The sequence below is a fragment of the Oenanthe melanoleuca genome, chromosome Z (genome assembly GCF_029582105.1).
Source record: "Oenanthe melanoleuca isolate GR-GAL-2019-014 chromosome Z, OMel1.0, whole genome shotgun sequence".
NCBI classification, from domain to species: Eukaryota; Metazoa; Chordata; class Aves; order Passeriformes; family Muscicapidae; genus Oenanthe; species Oenanthe melanoleuca.
The window spans coordinates 50,116,102-50,132,645 of NC_079362.1; the positions used below are offsets into that span (position 1 = coordinate 50,116,102).

At 41.0% G+C, this 16,544-nt stretch overlaps 1 protein-coding gene across 1 annotated transcript; it reads right to left on the bottom strand.

Moving 5' to 3' along the window:
* LOC130265655 (acrosin-like) lies at window positions 1–2,673 on the bottom strand. The gene is made up of 5 exons (XM_056514908.1): window positions 2,526–2,673; window positions 2,016–2,255; window positions 1,419–1,684; window positions 986–1,131; window positions 1–523 (listed from the first exon to the last, which is right to left on the bottom strand). The coding sequence occupies exons 1-5, from the start codon at window positions 2,618–2,620 to the stop codon at window positions 170–172; spliced, it is 1,101 nt and encodes a 366-aa protein (XP_056370883.1). The 5' UTR covers window positions 2,621–2,673; the 3' UTR covers window positions 1–169.
* Between the last annotated feature and the right edge of the window lie 13,871 nt (window positions 2,674–16,544).

Genomic DNA, 16,544 nt, shown 5'->3' on the forward strand with positions numbered 1-16,544 from the left:
AACAGTGAAATCAGGTCACTTTATTTCCAACTAAATCAGATTCAGGATTTGTGTCACACAGAGAAGCATAAGCAGGATAGAGCAGGCCTTAGGCACTGAGGCTGACTTTGGATCAGCAGGCATTCATTGCCCCAGATGAAATAGTCGTGGTGCCTGCACTGGATCCTATTCATCCTGCTTCTCTAGCCAATTTTCTCCTTACGATCTGAAAGAGCTCGTGCACCTGTTTAAAAAAATCCACTAGCTTCTGGAGTGAAAATGGGCCGGAGCTAAAGCTGTCCAGTGGTGTTGGTATTGGCCTTGGCATCTGATGGGGTGTTGAGGCAGCCACAGAATGTCTTGATGCTGTTCTATCTGGCTGTGGGTCTATCTGGACCAGGATCCAGTCATAGAAGTGCTGAATGGAGGTGTAGACTCCAGGCTGGTTTCCTCTTGCACAGCCTTTTCCCCAGCTGGTCACACCAACGAGCCAGAAGAAGGCAGCATTGTTGTCTTTGCACACCAGAGGACCACCGCCGTCACCCTGCAGTGGAGCAAGGGAGGAATAAGGTAATGTTGGGTGGCTGCTATCAGCACTAGAGCTGAGTCATTCTCTCCCACAGCCCTTGACAAGGCTGTACTCCTGGTAGAGAAAGTCTCAGCTCACATTCTGGAGCCTCCAGAACTTTGGCTAGGAGCAGGTCAAGGGGCTTGTATGGTAGAGCTGTCTCTCATCTCTGCACAGTGATCCTGGATGTGCAGAGGATGGATATTCCAGACTTGGAATATGGACCTCTGGACTGCCAGTTCTGGGTGTAGAGCCAGGTCTCTGGGACAATGAGAACACTGGGCAAGGACCTGCATATGAGGGAGGGGAGGGAAGCCCTAACAGTGGTGGGCAGCCAGGGCTGGGAGGGTGACTGGTCAGGCAAAGCAGGCCCTGGGCTGTGTTGGGTGGTGCTGCTCAGGCTGCCCCTGCTTCTGGGGGCTCAGGGGCTTGCCCTACCTGGCAGGGGTCGATGACACCCACTGGGTAACCAGCACACAAGTTTTGAGTGTGGATGGCCCCTCTGTACCAGAGGCTGCTGTTACAGAGCTGGACATCAATGAGGTGGACCTTGGCCTCCTGCAGGACATCACTTGGTCTTTGAGCTGTGAGCACAGAAAGAAATGAGTGCAGGGCAGTTCCTTGGCCATTCCCATCCCCTGCTGGGGGATGAAGCCCTTCCCTAGGGCTTCCCTGGGGCTCCCTGGCAAATACCATGTTGTTCTGCTTTCCCCCTTCTGTCTGGATTTGGGAAGTGGTCCAGGACTACCTCTCCAGAAGCAGACATTCTGCAGCCTGACTCTGGCTTCAGCATCTGCTGTTGGGAAGCCCAGCCCATCTCCCTGGTGTGCCAAGTTTGCCCTCAGGACATGTGTCCTTTTTGGGAACTCACCTCTGGTAGTGGTAGAACTCCAGCCAGCAATAAAACAGGTTTTCAGCTCTGACACTTTCAGTGTGGTGTCGGGCACACAGCCCATCTGTACATAGTGGCTGCACACAACAGGCTGGTCCAATTTCAACAAGGCAATGTCATTCCTCTCTTCACCAGGAATATAGTGTTCATGAACCCGTAGCTGCTTAATCTGGCGCACTTGCACCTCAGGGCCCAGCTGAGTCAACTGGGTGGCCCCTATCACCACATGCCACATATTGCTGTTCCTAAGAAGCACATGGAGAAGGAGGTGAGTGGCAGCAGAGTCATGTGCTGCAGCAGCACAGGATTTCCCTATCCTCTGCTTGCAAGACAGAGAAGAAAGCAGTATGTATGACTGCCCTAGCATGACTTAGGCTCTGGGAATTTTGACCTAGAGGCTTCTTGGAAGAAGTGGCAAGACTGCAGGGTGCTCTCCTGGGCAGTCTCTTTGTTGGGGTCTGCAGTGCCCAGGCATTGGGTATACTGCAGGGCAACAGAATAGGAGTAGCCCATGGTGCTGCCAACAGGGTACCTGCTGGTGTTGTGGAGATATACCCACTCCCTGCTGCTCCCTACCTGGCATTGATGAAGCAGTGGGCAGCTGTGAGAACCCACTCTGTGCTGATGAGGGACCCTCCACAGATATGCCTGGATCCTGTTCCTGGATCCTGGATGCTGACAATCCCAGCCCAGGCTCCTGGCTGGACACCTGTGCCACCGATGCTGTGCAGTTCAGCATAGTCTGGATCCATGGGGTCATAGTCATAAGCCATGGGGCCGTAGGAAGCAGACATGGGCCAGAGACCACAGGTCCCTCTGTAAACAGAAACTCGTTGTTGACCTGCTTCATGGCTTGCTGCTGCTCAGGTTGAGAGTCAGCCAACTTCCCTCCCCCCACGGCATTGTTTGTATGGACAGCAGAGCCAGGGAATCCCATGGTCTGTCCACCCATTTCTGCTTGAGCCCCATAGACAAGTTGTGCTGCAGCTTGGGTGTTGTCAAGGAACTGAAACTCCTGCATGGAGCTCACAGGAAAAAACCCTCAACTATTGTCCAAACTCCCTCCAAGAGCCTGAGGCCACTTACCCACAGGTATCCCATGTGCTGAGCACAGACCGGTACGTGGCCAGTAGGACCATAGGACCAAGGATGCATAGCAAATTCATCACTGTCAGTGACATGTATCAGCTGCAAGGAGTGAGGGCTCATTCAGTACAACTGCCAACTAATGCTTGCAGTACCTTTGGCCCTGGAGCTGATGTCACAGAGCTGGTTCAGTGCTTTGGGCACAGTGGCCTAAGGGGTGGGCAGTGGAGGGGAAGCATAGCATCATAGAATCATAGACTGGTTTGGATTGGAAGGGAATTTAAAGATTATCTAAATCCAACTCCCCTGCCTGAATGCCTTACTCTAGAGCAGGATGCTTGAAACCTTATCCCACTTGGGCTTGAACACTTCCAGGGATAGAACAGCTTCCTTAGACAACCTGTACCAGTGCCTCACCACCCATGAAAGTTCCAAGCAGGAGGGGAAGCAGAAGCTGGGATTGGACATTCCTGATAGGCCCCAATGAATGCTCTGCTAGCAGGATCAGGGTGTGCAGGTCTTGTGGCAGGCAGCAGCATCTGGCTTCCAGCACTGCCTGCTAAAAGCTCACAGGAACACACACCCTATGGGGCATCACAGCCTCTTTGGAAAGATCACTGACACCTTGCTCTCTGCATCAGTTTGCCACCAGGTTCTTCTCAAAACACATCCAACAAAGAGCAGTATGCACATGTCTGGGTGCTGAAGATCCAACCCAGTTACAACTGCAGTGTCCATGCTGGCCATGCCAGCTACAGTAACACCGTCTGGCAGACTCCATGTCCTTGCTCTCTGTGGCTTCTATTGCTGCTCTGGACCCACGCTGACAAGAACAGTTTTGGCATCTGTGGGTGTAGCCAAGGACATGTCATTTGAAACTGTGGACCGGGAAGGATGGTCCTGCTTTCAGCCCCACATGCCAATCTCCATGGCTTTGGTAAATCCCGTACCTGTCTCATCTCATCAGTCTGGCTGCTACAGCCTTGTTCCCCTGCTGGAGTGCAGGGCAGTCATGGTAGAAAAGCAGGAGCCAGTCACATCTATTGAAGCTGCTGAGCAGAGCTAGGTTGCTGGAGGGGAGGAGCAGTGTCTCTCTTCTGGTATCTTCCAACAGAAGTCACCTCTGCTATTCTACCCTGCCTACCTTTACAAGACTTAGCCACTTAAACCTAAGGTTGCAGAGAAGAGCCGTGAGAACACAACAGAGAGGAGGTAAAAAGGGCCTAATGGCAAGAAACCCAGTCTGGTTGACTTCTTAAGGAGAAGGTGAAAGATCAGGAATGGGAACTTGGTACTAAAGGAGACTTCAGCCTGGCAAGGAATACTTCACAGACTCTAGCTGATGTTAGGTAAGCTCAAATAGAAGACAAGATGAGGTTTGGTGTTTTGATTTTTTTACCAGCAAGTGAAATTACTGTTAAGGCAGCTTGCGAAAGAAAGGCAGGGACATCCCTCTTTAAGTCTTGTACCATAACTGGATTCTTTGTGCAAGCACTACATGGTACTCAAACATCTGCTTGGGAAGGTCTTTGAGGAAAAATATTTGAATGGAATTTATTAAAATATGGGGAATGTTTAAAAAAAATCTCATTTTAGGATGAAATTTTTTTTTGTTGCTCCTCTAACTGTTGAAAGAAGAACATGTATATGTTTCTGGAAGAGCATGTATTTTGCTCTTGTAAAAGGTACTCACACAATGTTCTGTGTATGTATTTTGACAGAAGAGACAAAAAGGCATGAAAGCAAACAGAAAAGCAGAACAGTACACTGAAGATGAAAAGATGGGGGAAAAAATGAGTAGTTCAGTTTACAAGAAAATACCAAAAGGAACTAAGGAAATGATCAATTGGAGATCAAAATATGTTAAAATCACAGATTCTGAAGAGTTGGGAAGTATACTGTAATGTTTCAAAATTGACAAGAAAGAGTTTTTTGTTAAAAAATAGTGTTCGTGTGTTCATTAATCTCCAGTTAGTGTACCTAATAAAAAAATAAAGTGTTTTATTTAATATACATTATTTGCCTTGCTTGACTTGAATTGCCTTGCTTGAATCAAACTGGAAAGCATAAGAGTATACCTTTTGTGAACTCATCTTTCAATTTTAAAGTTATTTGCAGAAAGGTCTTCACCTCAAATGAACAAGACATCTTCCTCTCTCTGATTCCTACTCCAGATTGTTCACTGTAAGTGCTATGTGTGAAGGGTGAGAGATCCACAGCGCAGTTTGGTCCTGAGCATGTGCAGCCTGTGTTGATTAGCTTGGAGAAAAGGAAGGAGGGGAGACCCTACTGCTCTATTCCACTCCCAGAAAGGAGGCTGTAGTGGGAATTGGTCTCTCCTCCCAGGTAACAAGCAGTAGGACCAAAGGAGCCAGCCCTCAGGTTGCTACAGGAAAGGTCTAGTTTAGAAAATTTCTTTACTAAAAGGCTTGTCAAGCTTTGGAACAGACTACCCAGGGAAGGGATTTAATAACCATCCCCAGACTTATTTAAAAACCACAAAAACATCATGCTTAGGGATCATGGCTTACTGGTGGACTTGTCAGTGCTAGTACAATATAGCAAACATATGGAAAGGAGTAAAAGATCACTTGCAGTTACTGCTGACACTTGACATTCTCTGTTGTGTTTATTTGAGTTTTTTCCTTAAGGATGTCTTCTAAGATATCTTTAAGACACACAGACATCTGGACATCTTCCCTTTACGCAATTAGCATAGGACTAGTAATGCAGCATTTATCATTATTGAGGAATATTGCCAGAAGGGTTTAGACTAATTTATCCACTTTTTTTCAAAGTTGTTATAGTTTAGGGTTTGTATGATGATGTAACAATGAGGACAAACATTCAAAGTTACCCTTTTTAAGTGCTTCTCAAAAAGTTAGAAGGCCTGACCCTGGTTTTGTATCTAGACCACACTTCTGTGGTAAGGAGATGAGCTTCCTTGCTGTTTCTCCTTTCCACACCCATTACGTTACCTAGTAGTAAAGATACCTATTAAAATTTTGAATAAATTGATAAGAAGGTAATGTGCAGGAGGAAGATTACATCAAGTATGTATAATTTAATTTCAGGTTTCTTACTAGAAGTACTTAGAATATAGAACAAATGGACATTTGCATATTGATAATACCAAAGTTTTGTTTTTCCGCATTCTGCTGGTATAGGTTGACCTTCATTCTCTTATTTGATACCAATAAAAGTAACAGACCTGTAAAAAAGGTGCCCTCATCCCTGTTCTGATTTATACAAGGTCCACTCCCAGTTCTGGAAAGCTCAAGATTACAAAAGTAGTTTAAGACTGCCCCAGCCCTTCTCCCTATTTTCTGCTTTGTGTATCTATTCTTTCAGAGGTATAGTGTGAAATGTCTTCATATGTCCATTCTAGGGGATAACAGTGCTGTATAGTGTGTCTGTGGAAAGGTGAAGTAAGATTAGGAAGGCTGCAATTTGGCCTCTTGGAAGACAGAAGAAAGGGAAAGAATTGTTTGGCCATACTTCACCTACCATTTACAGGTGCCATTTATAGCTAGGGCACCTGGATTTGGTTGGAACACAGGAAAAACTCCTTTTCCCTGAACACTTAAGGTGTTTCTAGGTCCCAAAAAATATTTTTATGGGATCAACCTGTGCAGCCTGTGCAGTGCAGCTGTGTATGAGTGGTTTTTTTACCTGTGGTAAGTTTGTATGTCTGGGATCTAATTTCTTGTTTTTCCCTCTCCCTCTCTCACCCTCTATCCCAAATCCTACAGCTATACTACTCTCCTTGTTTAACACATCACAGTGGCTATTGAATAAAGAGACAGAAATTAACTCTACAAGTGTGAACACAGATGCTAGAAAAAGCTACCTACTGTAGACAATATTTCTGATTTTGGTGTTAATAACAGATAACTTAGGGATATGCACACATCAGGAATCAGAGAACCACAATTTCTTTAGATTGGAAAAGACCTTTAAGATCATCATGTCCAATCATAAACCTGGCACAGCTAAGTCTACCACTAAATCATGTCCTTAAGAATCACGTCTACATGAATTTTAAATCTCTCCAGGAAAGGTAACCACTCTCCTGGACAGCCTGTTTCAATGCTTGGCCGCTTTTTCTGTGAAGAATTGCTCTTAATAGCCAATCTAAACCACCCCATGAGAAAACTTGACATTATTTTCTCTTGTCCAGTCACTTGTTATCTGCAAGAAGAGACTGATCATCATCTGGCTACGGCCTCCTTTCAGACAGTTGTAGAGAGTGATAAGGTCCCCCTGAGCCTCCTTTTCTCCAGGCTAAACATCCCTAGCTCCCTCAGTTGCTCCTCATGAGACTTGTATTCAGAACCATTTCCAGCTCCATTGTCCTTCTCTTGACACACTCCAGCACCCTAATAATGCCTTTCTTGTACTGAGGGGCCCAGAACTGAACGCAGGATTTGAGGTGTGGCCTCCCAGTGCTGAGTCCAAGGGGACAATCCCTGCCCTGCTCCTGCTGGCCACACCATTGCTGGAACAGGCCAGGATGCCATTGGCCTTCTTGGCCACCTGGGCACTGCTGGCTCATGTTCAGCTGCTGTCAGCAGCACCCCCAGGTCCTTTTCCTGTGGCAGCTTTGCAGCCACTCTGCCCCAGCCTGTGGCACTGCCTGGGGTTGTTGTGACCCAAGGGCAGGACCCACCACTGGCCTTGTTGAGCCTCACACCACTGGCCCTGGGCCATGATCCAGCCTGCCCAGATCCCTCTGCAGAGCCTTCCTGCCCTCCAGCACATCAACACTCCCACCCAGCCTGGTGTTGTCTGTGAACTGACTGAGGATGCCATGGTGAACAACTGTCTTCCTAACATGCAGCTTCCCTCATTGTTTCTAGTATCTTAAGTGATTTGACCTTGATTTTCCCCTTTCCATCCACAAATGAAAGAAAAAGAGAAAGGAGCCAAATGAGCAGGTTTCTGTATAATGAAACAACTCTTTTTAATATGTAAATATCCTTTAATATTCTGTAACTTGGATTTCGCACCCACCAGTATTCTCTTTCTTATTGGTAAAAATCTAGGGGGAATCTAGTTAGGAAGAATGTGGGGAAAAAAATCTTTCTTACAACTCTGGGGGAAAAAAAAACAAATATTGGCTAAGTAGTTTAAGTAGCAGTATCAGCTGCTGTTGCATGGAGATCCTAAAACCTGCCCAGAAATCTGGCAAGACCATCAGATTATTGATGTGATCTTCTGCCCTCAACTGCTTTTGATACTAGAAATGTAGAAAACTCTCATTTTTATAAATAAATTTCAGCCTATCTTTGGCTGGAGCATGGTCATTCTGTCTCTCTGGCTCTTTGGATTTCAGTTAGAGAATGGTGTAATCCCTAGGACTGCAGCACACACTTGCATCCTGAATGAAGTACTTGGCTTTGATTTCTCAGCTGAGTTTCTTTTTCCATTTAAGACCAGAAAAGAATTGCTCAATAAAAGCCACATTAAATTGTTACTGCTGTTAAAAAAAATCACACATCTCCTTGCTTCACCCTTATTCTGTAGCTAGATATTAATTATTAATGGCTTAACTTGGGGCAATGTGATAAAAGATTTTATCATAGTAATAAGTAATAAAAGTAATTTTGCTTTGTATACTTAATTTAGTTTTCAAGTATTTTCATACTGTCTTAGTTCAACTTACCCAAATGAGCACTGCAGAAGAAGACATTAAAATGTGTTTATCTTATAATTAACAAAGCAACCTCTAAGCCAAAGAACCTGACATTTGCTTTTTTATGAGTGAATAATTTCTGGACAAAAGTTATTGTTTCTTGCTTGAATAGAACACCTATCTGTGATAGGTATGTAAAATATATATCAGGTATATAAGTGATTCTTGGAAGTAACATGTTCATACGTGAGTGCTGATTTTATGGTATGTTTCTGCAAGAGGGGGTGATGTTTATCAGTAAGTTCTAAAATGCACTTCTGGTAATTTGTGTTGAGAATTGCCTTTTATTAATTTTGAAAATGAAGCTGTCAAGATTTTAGAATAGCACATACATTAAAAGCAAATGGACATATGTGGATTTGTATTTAGTTTAACAGGTAATATTTTTAATATTAAAAAAGGAACCAGAAACTCTGCATCAGTTATAACAGTTGAAAAAATGGCAGACTTTTAAGAGCTGACTCAAACTACCTGGTGAGAAGATCTCCATTTTGGAGTAGACAATAGTTAATCAGCAATTCTTTCACCTGTCTACAACTCTGGGAATTCTTTATTTTAACATTTTGAAATCTCAGTCCATTTGTCTCCTCATAATATCTGTGTTCTCCCTGTTTTGCACTTACAGATCTTCTCAGTATATTGTATGTGAGAAAAAATGCTTACTGTTTGAATAGTTTTTATTAAAAATTTTAATAAGGGAATAAAAGGGGCAATATTCAGGCCTGGGATGTTTTGGCAATCAGCCAAAAACCACATCCTTAGCTTAAAACAATGTTCTCTATTTACTATTGTTATATTACAGGGGGTGCATGCATGTTCGTGAGTTTTATACCTTATCCAAACATTCCTGAGAATTTAGATATTCTAGGAATGCTTTTGCTTGGTTTTAAATTTTGACTTGTCTGTATGCTATCCTTCAGATTAAATCAATATATTTTATTTCTTCACATGGCTCATTTACATGAGTAAATTGGCTCATAAATTGGGCTCTGGTTTTTGTCACTGTTATCATTCAGATAAGATAGTCCACAAACGTAAGAAACAACAAAATTATTTTACACCATTCCCTGAGTTAGCTCATGAATAAAAGCACTTTAACATTATATAGTCTCTATTTTAATATTATGCTAAGGCCTAAGATATAACATATTTATCACACTACTATTTATATAATCTATACAGCACATACATAAACTGACATTATATTATACCAATAAGCAGTTAAAAGAGAATTAGAAATTGTACCATATCAAAATCTTTGTGATTAATAATTGTATGCAAAAGCTAATACATAAATGTGAAAGCAAATATTATATTGTCATTTATAACATTATAGAAATACCTCTTGGAAGAGAAAACTAAGTATAGGACCACCTTGGTGAGTGTTATTTAAGGATGAAACTGCTATTGTGAAGAATTATGTTTCACATTAAAGACAAACTTTCATTTCCTGTGATTCCATGATCTGTTGAAGTTGCCTGAGTGGTAAGAGGAGAGAGGAATTAGTATTCTCTGTCCTATCATTGCGAAAGAAGATGAACTCTTCATTTTTCTAGGTAAGAAATGCTTTTGACAAAATTATACCATTATAGAGTGGTCACCTCTTGTAGATCAAGAAATATAGCACATGTACTGTAGAAAAACAAGTTTCAGACCTTACAGTTTATTGTATTCATGCAGGCATTGTTGTTTTGTATTAGCAGTGGTTACTTATATAAGTCAAAATTCTGTTTAGGCTTTGTGACAAAGAGCAAAATAGAAAAGCTTTACATAACTTCAGTAATGGTTTAGTGCTGTGACAAAATAGTTGACATTTACTTACTTGAACTAACGTGTACTTAAATCCTTTGCTGTTTCCTGTTGTTATGCATGGCTGGAAGAATCAGCAGTATGCCAAGATTCACTCTGCTAAGTATGTAAATTGATGTTGGAAATGAAGGACACGTCCTTTCTGTTTTAAATGAAAAGACAGGAAAAATATCCACCTGCTGCAATCCATTCCAGCTGAGCAGGGATCTTAATTAGGTGTTTACAGCAGCATATTTTGGAAGAAAAGCCGTTAATTACAGATCAAAACAAGCAGGAGGAAGGAGTCATCAATTCTTCCAAAAGAAGAAGAAGAAGAAAAAGAAAATTTATAAGTAAAACAGGTTGTGCTCTGTTCTCATTCTTATGCTGTATTTGGCATAAAAATATGTAAAAACAGCTGGTGGAATTTATTTTCTTTCTGGAAATACCCATGGAACATGCATTAATTGTTTCCTGTTTTGTATTTTTTACTCTTACATGAAATACATAAGAGAATGTATAGGAGACCTATATGACAATCCCACAGTAATGCTACAAAACAAATACCCATAGAATCTGATGAAAATTAATTAATTTTCATTGGCATAGCAAAAGTACAGCACTAAAAAATAAAAAATATCAATTTCCTTAGATTTGACTTGTGACATTGACAGTGCCTAGCTTGCTTATGTTTTTGTTTTGGCCAATATTGGTTTCAAATCTAAAAGCTTTTTTGTGAGGATAATTATGAGCAAGCTTACTAGTTTTCTAAAATCTCTGTATTCATTCTCAGCACCCATGGCATGAGTGACTTTAAAGATGATACAAGTTTACTTACTTACAAGTGAAGGAAATTTCTACTAAGTTTTGAAGCAACAAAAACAGTAGAAATCACTTTCAGAGTGCTATCACTCATTTATAAGAAAGCAGTAAGTAAAATGTTCAAGTTGTGTGTTACATCTAGAAATACCCTAAGTTATATGAAGTGCTATTCTAGTTTGAAAATTGAATGCAAAGGATACCAGTATGTTTTCATAGTGGCTAGCCAATTAACCATATTGAGTTCAATAATTTTGACTACTGTTCTTATATACATTAGCTCTTAGAGTGCTTGGTTGTGAAATCCTGCCACAGCACACTAATCACATTTAATAGGCTCTCCTTGTGAGGCTTCATTAAGTTTTTTTTAAATTTATTCTTCTCCATTCAACCCCCGCCCTCCCACAGCAATGAGCAGAACTCTGAAAGAAAAAGCAAAGGCAAAGAATACTTCCAAAAAGGGGAAAATAAAGCATATTCAACAGCAGGAGACAACTTTCAGAGCATTTTTAAGGCCTTAAAATTTTTCAGGTTTGAAACTAGGACACATTAATTCCTGTGCAGGGTGGGACATTCTGCCAACAGCCTGATTCTCTTCTATGCCACTGCTTCAAAGTCTCCTAGATTCAAATATTTACCACTGTACCACATGGATGAATAGTAGAGAAGGGGCAGTTCTGGACATTTTTTTCTCATTTAAAACAACTCCCTTCTGATTTTACAGCATAAGGTAAAAATAAAAGTTTGTACTTTACTAGACAGTGAAACCTTTCACTTCTGTGAAGGCAATGGCCTGAGATGTTATACTTAAGAACAAAAGAAAGGCTCTTCCTTAGCAAAGTAAACTACAGTGGATTTGGCAGCACATTTTACACTTGCTCGCACAGCTGCAAATCAAGATGAAAAGACAATTCAAATTTGAAATCATGTTATTTTAAGAAATCCAGTAATACCACAGAGGACTGATTTCCTGGCTTTATTCCAATGATATTTTCCTGACATACATTGGCTGAGTGTTGTGCTTACACTTTCAATTTCATAAAACTCTTTATTAAATGCAAAAAAGCTGCCAATAGTTTTTACTACAGAATAAAACCAAAACCATACTGGAATTTATTAATTTTACTTAGTTCAGCTAGTGCTGTAAGTTGCAGAATAGTATATTTTTATTAGAAGTATTTTATTCTTTCATCCATTTATAGGTATGCATAGATATATTCTATGCTAATACAGCACCTGAAAACAGAGGTTCCTAATAGACCTACTGGTGTTATAAAAAAATCACTTTGCAGCTGTGCATCACTATATGTGAGTCACATGAAAAGGGAATATTGTCCAACCAGCTGCTTTTTTTTTAAGTTGAAATTTAGCTTGCACTAACATTCAAACTTGTATTATACCAGTGTCAGTTTTATTCCTGAGAGTTCGTTTGATACAGAGAAAGAACTATTTTTCTGTGTTCATTTTCACTGTTTTATGTATGCTCACCTAGGTTCACTGTCTTTACTTTTTAAAATACTCTTACCAATATTCTATGTTATTGAACAAAACATACATCATGTTCATGAATGTAATACCTCAAAAGATCTTTGAGCAGCATGCAGCATTCATACTTTAAACATTCAGCATCTGTTTCCAGGTATTTCCCTGTGTGAAGATAATCCTGTGGCTCACCACAGAAGTCTGTTAACTACTGCAATTTTCTCTCAATGGACTCAGCAATTTAGTTCATTTTGAAACATGAACCTAGAGTCATCTTGCATACCCTTTGTAAGTGTTCTGAGATTTCTCTATGCCTATAGAAGTCTAACAGAACATATTTGTAAGTCCCCCACAGCATAGCATGATATAAAACTAAAAATTATAGGGTATGTGTGTCTTTCACCTTTTCTGTAGCTCTGTGAGAAGTATTGATAGTGCAAGCTACATAAATATCTGTATTTCATTTGTGTCCTTACAAATGAAAAAATCTATAGAGTTGTAGAACAGATTTTAATGAAATTTCTCTCCATGTAATGTCATCCACAAGCACATAGTGACTTTTATAAAATATGTTTCTGTGTGGTTCAGTGTATGCCTCATTCTGAACAAATGAGCTAGAAAATCAGAAATCAGAATCAGAAATGCAGATATAATTTTAATATCAAAACCACAACTGCATAAACAATACAATCAGCCTTTAGCCTACCACACACTGTTGGAAGGCTGGTTTGAATTCAAAGCCCCAGGAAAACAGACACTTTTCTGAGGAAGTTACATGCTGCTCAAAATAATTAAGAAACAGCTATATTTCAGAGATTTTTCTCCAAGTCAATGGCCATTTTAAGATGTTTAAAAATAGATTATGACATTACCAAAAATAGTCCCTAAAATTGTTAAAATTGTAAATGGCTAGAGCTTCCTGGGTGAAGCCATAAAATGACTGAATCATCAGACAATGATTGCCTTATTATTTCTAGTAGCATTTAATACAGCAGGCATTTAGAGGCTGGAAGAATAAGTCTGCAAACTGCATGCCTTTTATTCTTCCTTAAGCCCTGGCATGTGAGCTACATGTTTCTACACTTCATAATTAGAAAACACACATATTTACAATTGTGCATTGATCAAAAGGGAGCTAAAACTGGGGAAAGATGCACTGTCACGGTGTAGCTGGAGAGTCAGCAGGATAGAGGACAACAGTTCAACAGGAGACTCCAGGCAGAAAAATTATGTTCTTGCTGCAAGCACCCAAGATGGTATTGAATACCTGTTACCTGCTCAGGTTCAGCTCACCAGGCTGAACCCACATGGACTTTGATGACATTCGATGCACACATTTACAGAAGAAAAATAAACAAAAGTAAAGTCGGGAAAACAAAGAAAAGGGAGCGGGAAGTATAAAAATACCTTTCCTTCAGTGGCTGCCCCTCCCCAGATTACCTATTTCTCAGGCAGTCTAACAACAGACTTCAGCCTGAGTTTGCTGAGACTTCAGCATTTTTTACAGGAAGAATTAGATGATCCTCGTGTAACTGGTTAGTCTGTAGTCAGATATCCAATGGATTATGATTCCAAACTACTGCACTGAACAAATCATTGCTGAATGGCTCAATAGAACTTACGAAAATCAATCTTATGTTTAATGGCCTCTGAACAAAAGTCAGTGTTATTTTGAACTGCTATTTTTAATTTTATTTTTTCTGCAATAAATATTTGTGAGTATCTGTGAAGAAATCCCAATCTTTAGCATTTTTTCAGTGTGGAAGGGGAAACAGAAACTCATTTTCAGAGTTATGGGTAGTTTGCTATGCTGAGGTGATACAGCTAACACTACAGAGATCCTTAAATGTACATTAATCAAACACTCAAAAGCATTAATAAAAGAGGATGGTACCACAACATATGCATTATGGCTGAGTTCAGGAAATAGCACAGAACTGAACATGCTACAGCCTCTAAAATAAACCATTATCACACAAAATCCCAACAGAAAAAAAATTCCCAAGCAAATATATAATATATCTTGAGGCGAGGAACATGGATTCAGTTTTGCTAGAATATAGCTGGAATTTCCCAAGAATTCAAAGAGAATAGTGCTTTCTTCCCAAGATTTGTTAGGAATACTCAGGGAATACACAGGGCTTGGTCAGGTAAGCCAGTAGATCAAAGAGCACTCATGGTTTTTTATGAAAAACAAGACAAGAGAAAAAGGCCAGACTTCACTCACAACATTCAACTATAATACTGGATTCAGAGGATCTCAGAAATTCTCCCAGTAACACTGATTCTAGGACATGTACATGTCACACTCCATCTGCTCTTGAAATAGTGAGCTGAGAAATGACTCTACAGCTCAGTGTTTTGAGCCAACTTTAGAAAAGGGCTAAAATAATTCACTTTAATTGTCACGTGAATGAAACTCCTAGCAGGTCTATCTAACTATAAACAAAAGAAAGCAAGTAGTATCAAGAGGCACGGAAGCCTGCACTCTATTCTTCTCAATAGGTAGCTAAATTACTTTCACTGTCACTTCTACCAGGTCTCTACACTTTGGGAAAAGAGCACAAGTAGATTCTCACACACTCAAAGTATGGAAATAAAACAAAAACAATAATTAGTCTGTGGCTCTCAGTGTAAACAGGTATCCCAGAGTAACAGACTGTGAAAGCTACTGAGAATTCACCATTTATTTTCAATTGCATCTCATCCTCTTTTCCAACTCAGCTGACTTTTAATGAACAATGCACTGAATTCTAAGTAAGTGAGAAAATTAAAAATCAAGCTAAAACAAACTTGTAGGCAGCCACAGGGGAAAGTAAAATAGGGAGTAGGCAGCAGGAGGCAGAGAACACCTGTGGCTTTGCTGCATCCACTGCTGTGCCATAGTCCAGGTAATGGAAGTAAATCATAAAAACTCTAGATGCTGTTACCACCCTTCCCAACTTCAGCATGGCAGCAGGAGTAGCTGGCAACCAGTTCCAGGCTATCTTTGGATCTCCATCTTTGGCGACTCTTTTGGGCAGCAAAATTCAGTTATGCCTACACATCAGCTGCTGGCAAAGAAAGGATATTTTTTCAATGATGAAATGGTTGTACATAGTTAGAGCAAAGTATCAATGCTGTATTATTGTTACTGAGTACAGCCTCCAGTGCATTTTCATTGACACAAAGCTGTATAAATACCAGTGACCAATTTAAGATCTCACAAGACGTTTTGAGTATACAGCTATATTAACTGCAAATCTGACTCATTTTCTATTTACTTCAGACACAACCAGGAGCCTCTGACACAACTTCCATCAGAACTGGGAAGTCTGGAACAGCTCTTGAGACAGAGAGCACCAGACTTCTTCCAAATCTGTCTTTAGAAACACTACAATTCACAGGTGCAGCCCATACTCAACACAGAAGACTCAGGACACATTTACAGGAGGTGTTGGAGAATGTTACTCTTCAGGGAAGGGCATCCAGAACTGGCCTCAGAATTGGAAAGCAACATCAGTGCGGCAGTCAAGGGATTGCAGAAAGGCAGATGTTGTGCATAAAAGGTTGCTCCTCAGTGTAAGCAGTTTGAGAGTTGTTGAAACAGGCCTAAAAGACAGATCAGAAGCTGCGCTACACCCTGTTAACTTGCACCTCTGTGTCCTATGCTCTGTCCTGTGCTCCATCACACAGCACACCCCTGTCACATGACACTGCAGCCCTCCAGGTTTCTCCCCCAGCTGCATAAAAAAGGCTGCATCTACACACAGTGGGGAGCTGGGAGGCACAAGGATCACCAGGAGTGATAAATGACAAGTTTTATGGTGATTTTGTAGGGTCCATCTCAGGTAATCCTGGCATCAGAAAACATGTCAGAATTTGGCTGAGCCAAGCCACATGTAACCATGGGTTTCCCTCATTCCTGTTCTCAGGCATGCTTTGTTTTTAGGGATTCCCAGTCAAGATGCTTAGAACCATGAGAGTGAAGCCAAGGAAGCCCAAATTGCAGCAAGAACCTCAACCTCTGTGGGGTTCACACATCTGCTCTGATCTGCACAGACTCCCTCTTCCTTGAACTGCTTACCTTGGCTGTTTCAGCAAACATTAGTGAGGGGACCTCAGTGAAATGAGGACCAAGAGAAGTGAATTACCTCTGTAATCAAGTATGATAATCAGCACATTTACGAGCACGGTCCTGGTTCACGAGCCCTTACCCAACCCCCCTCAGGTGAACCAGCACTTGCCAATGGCCT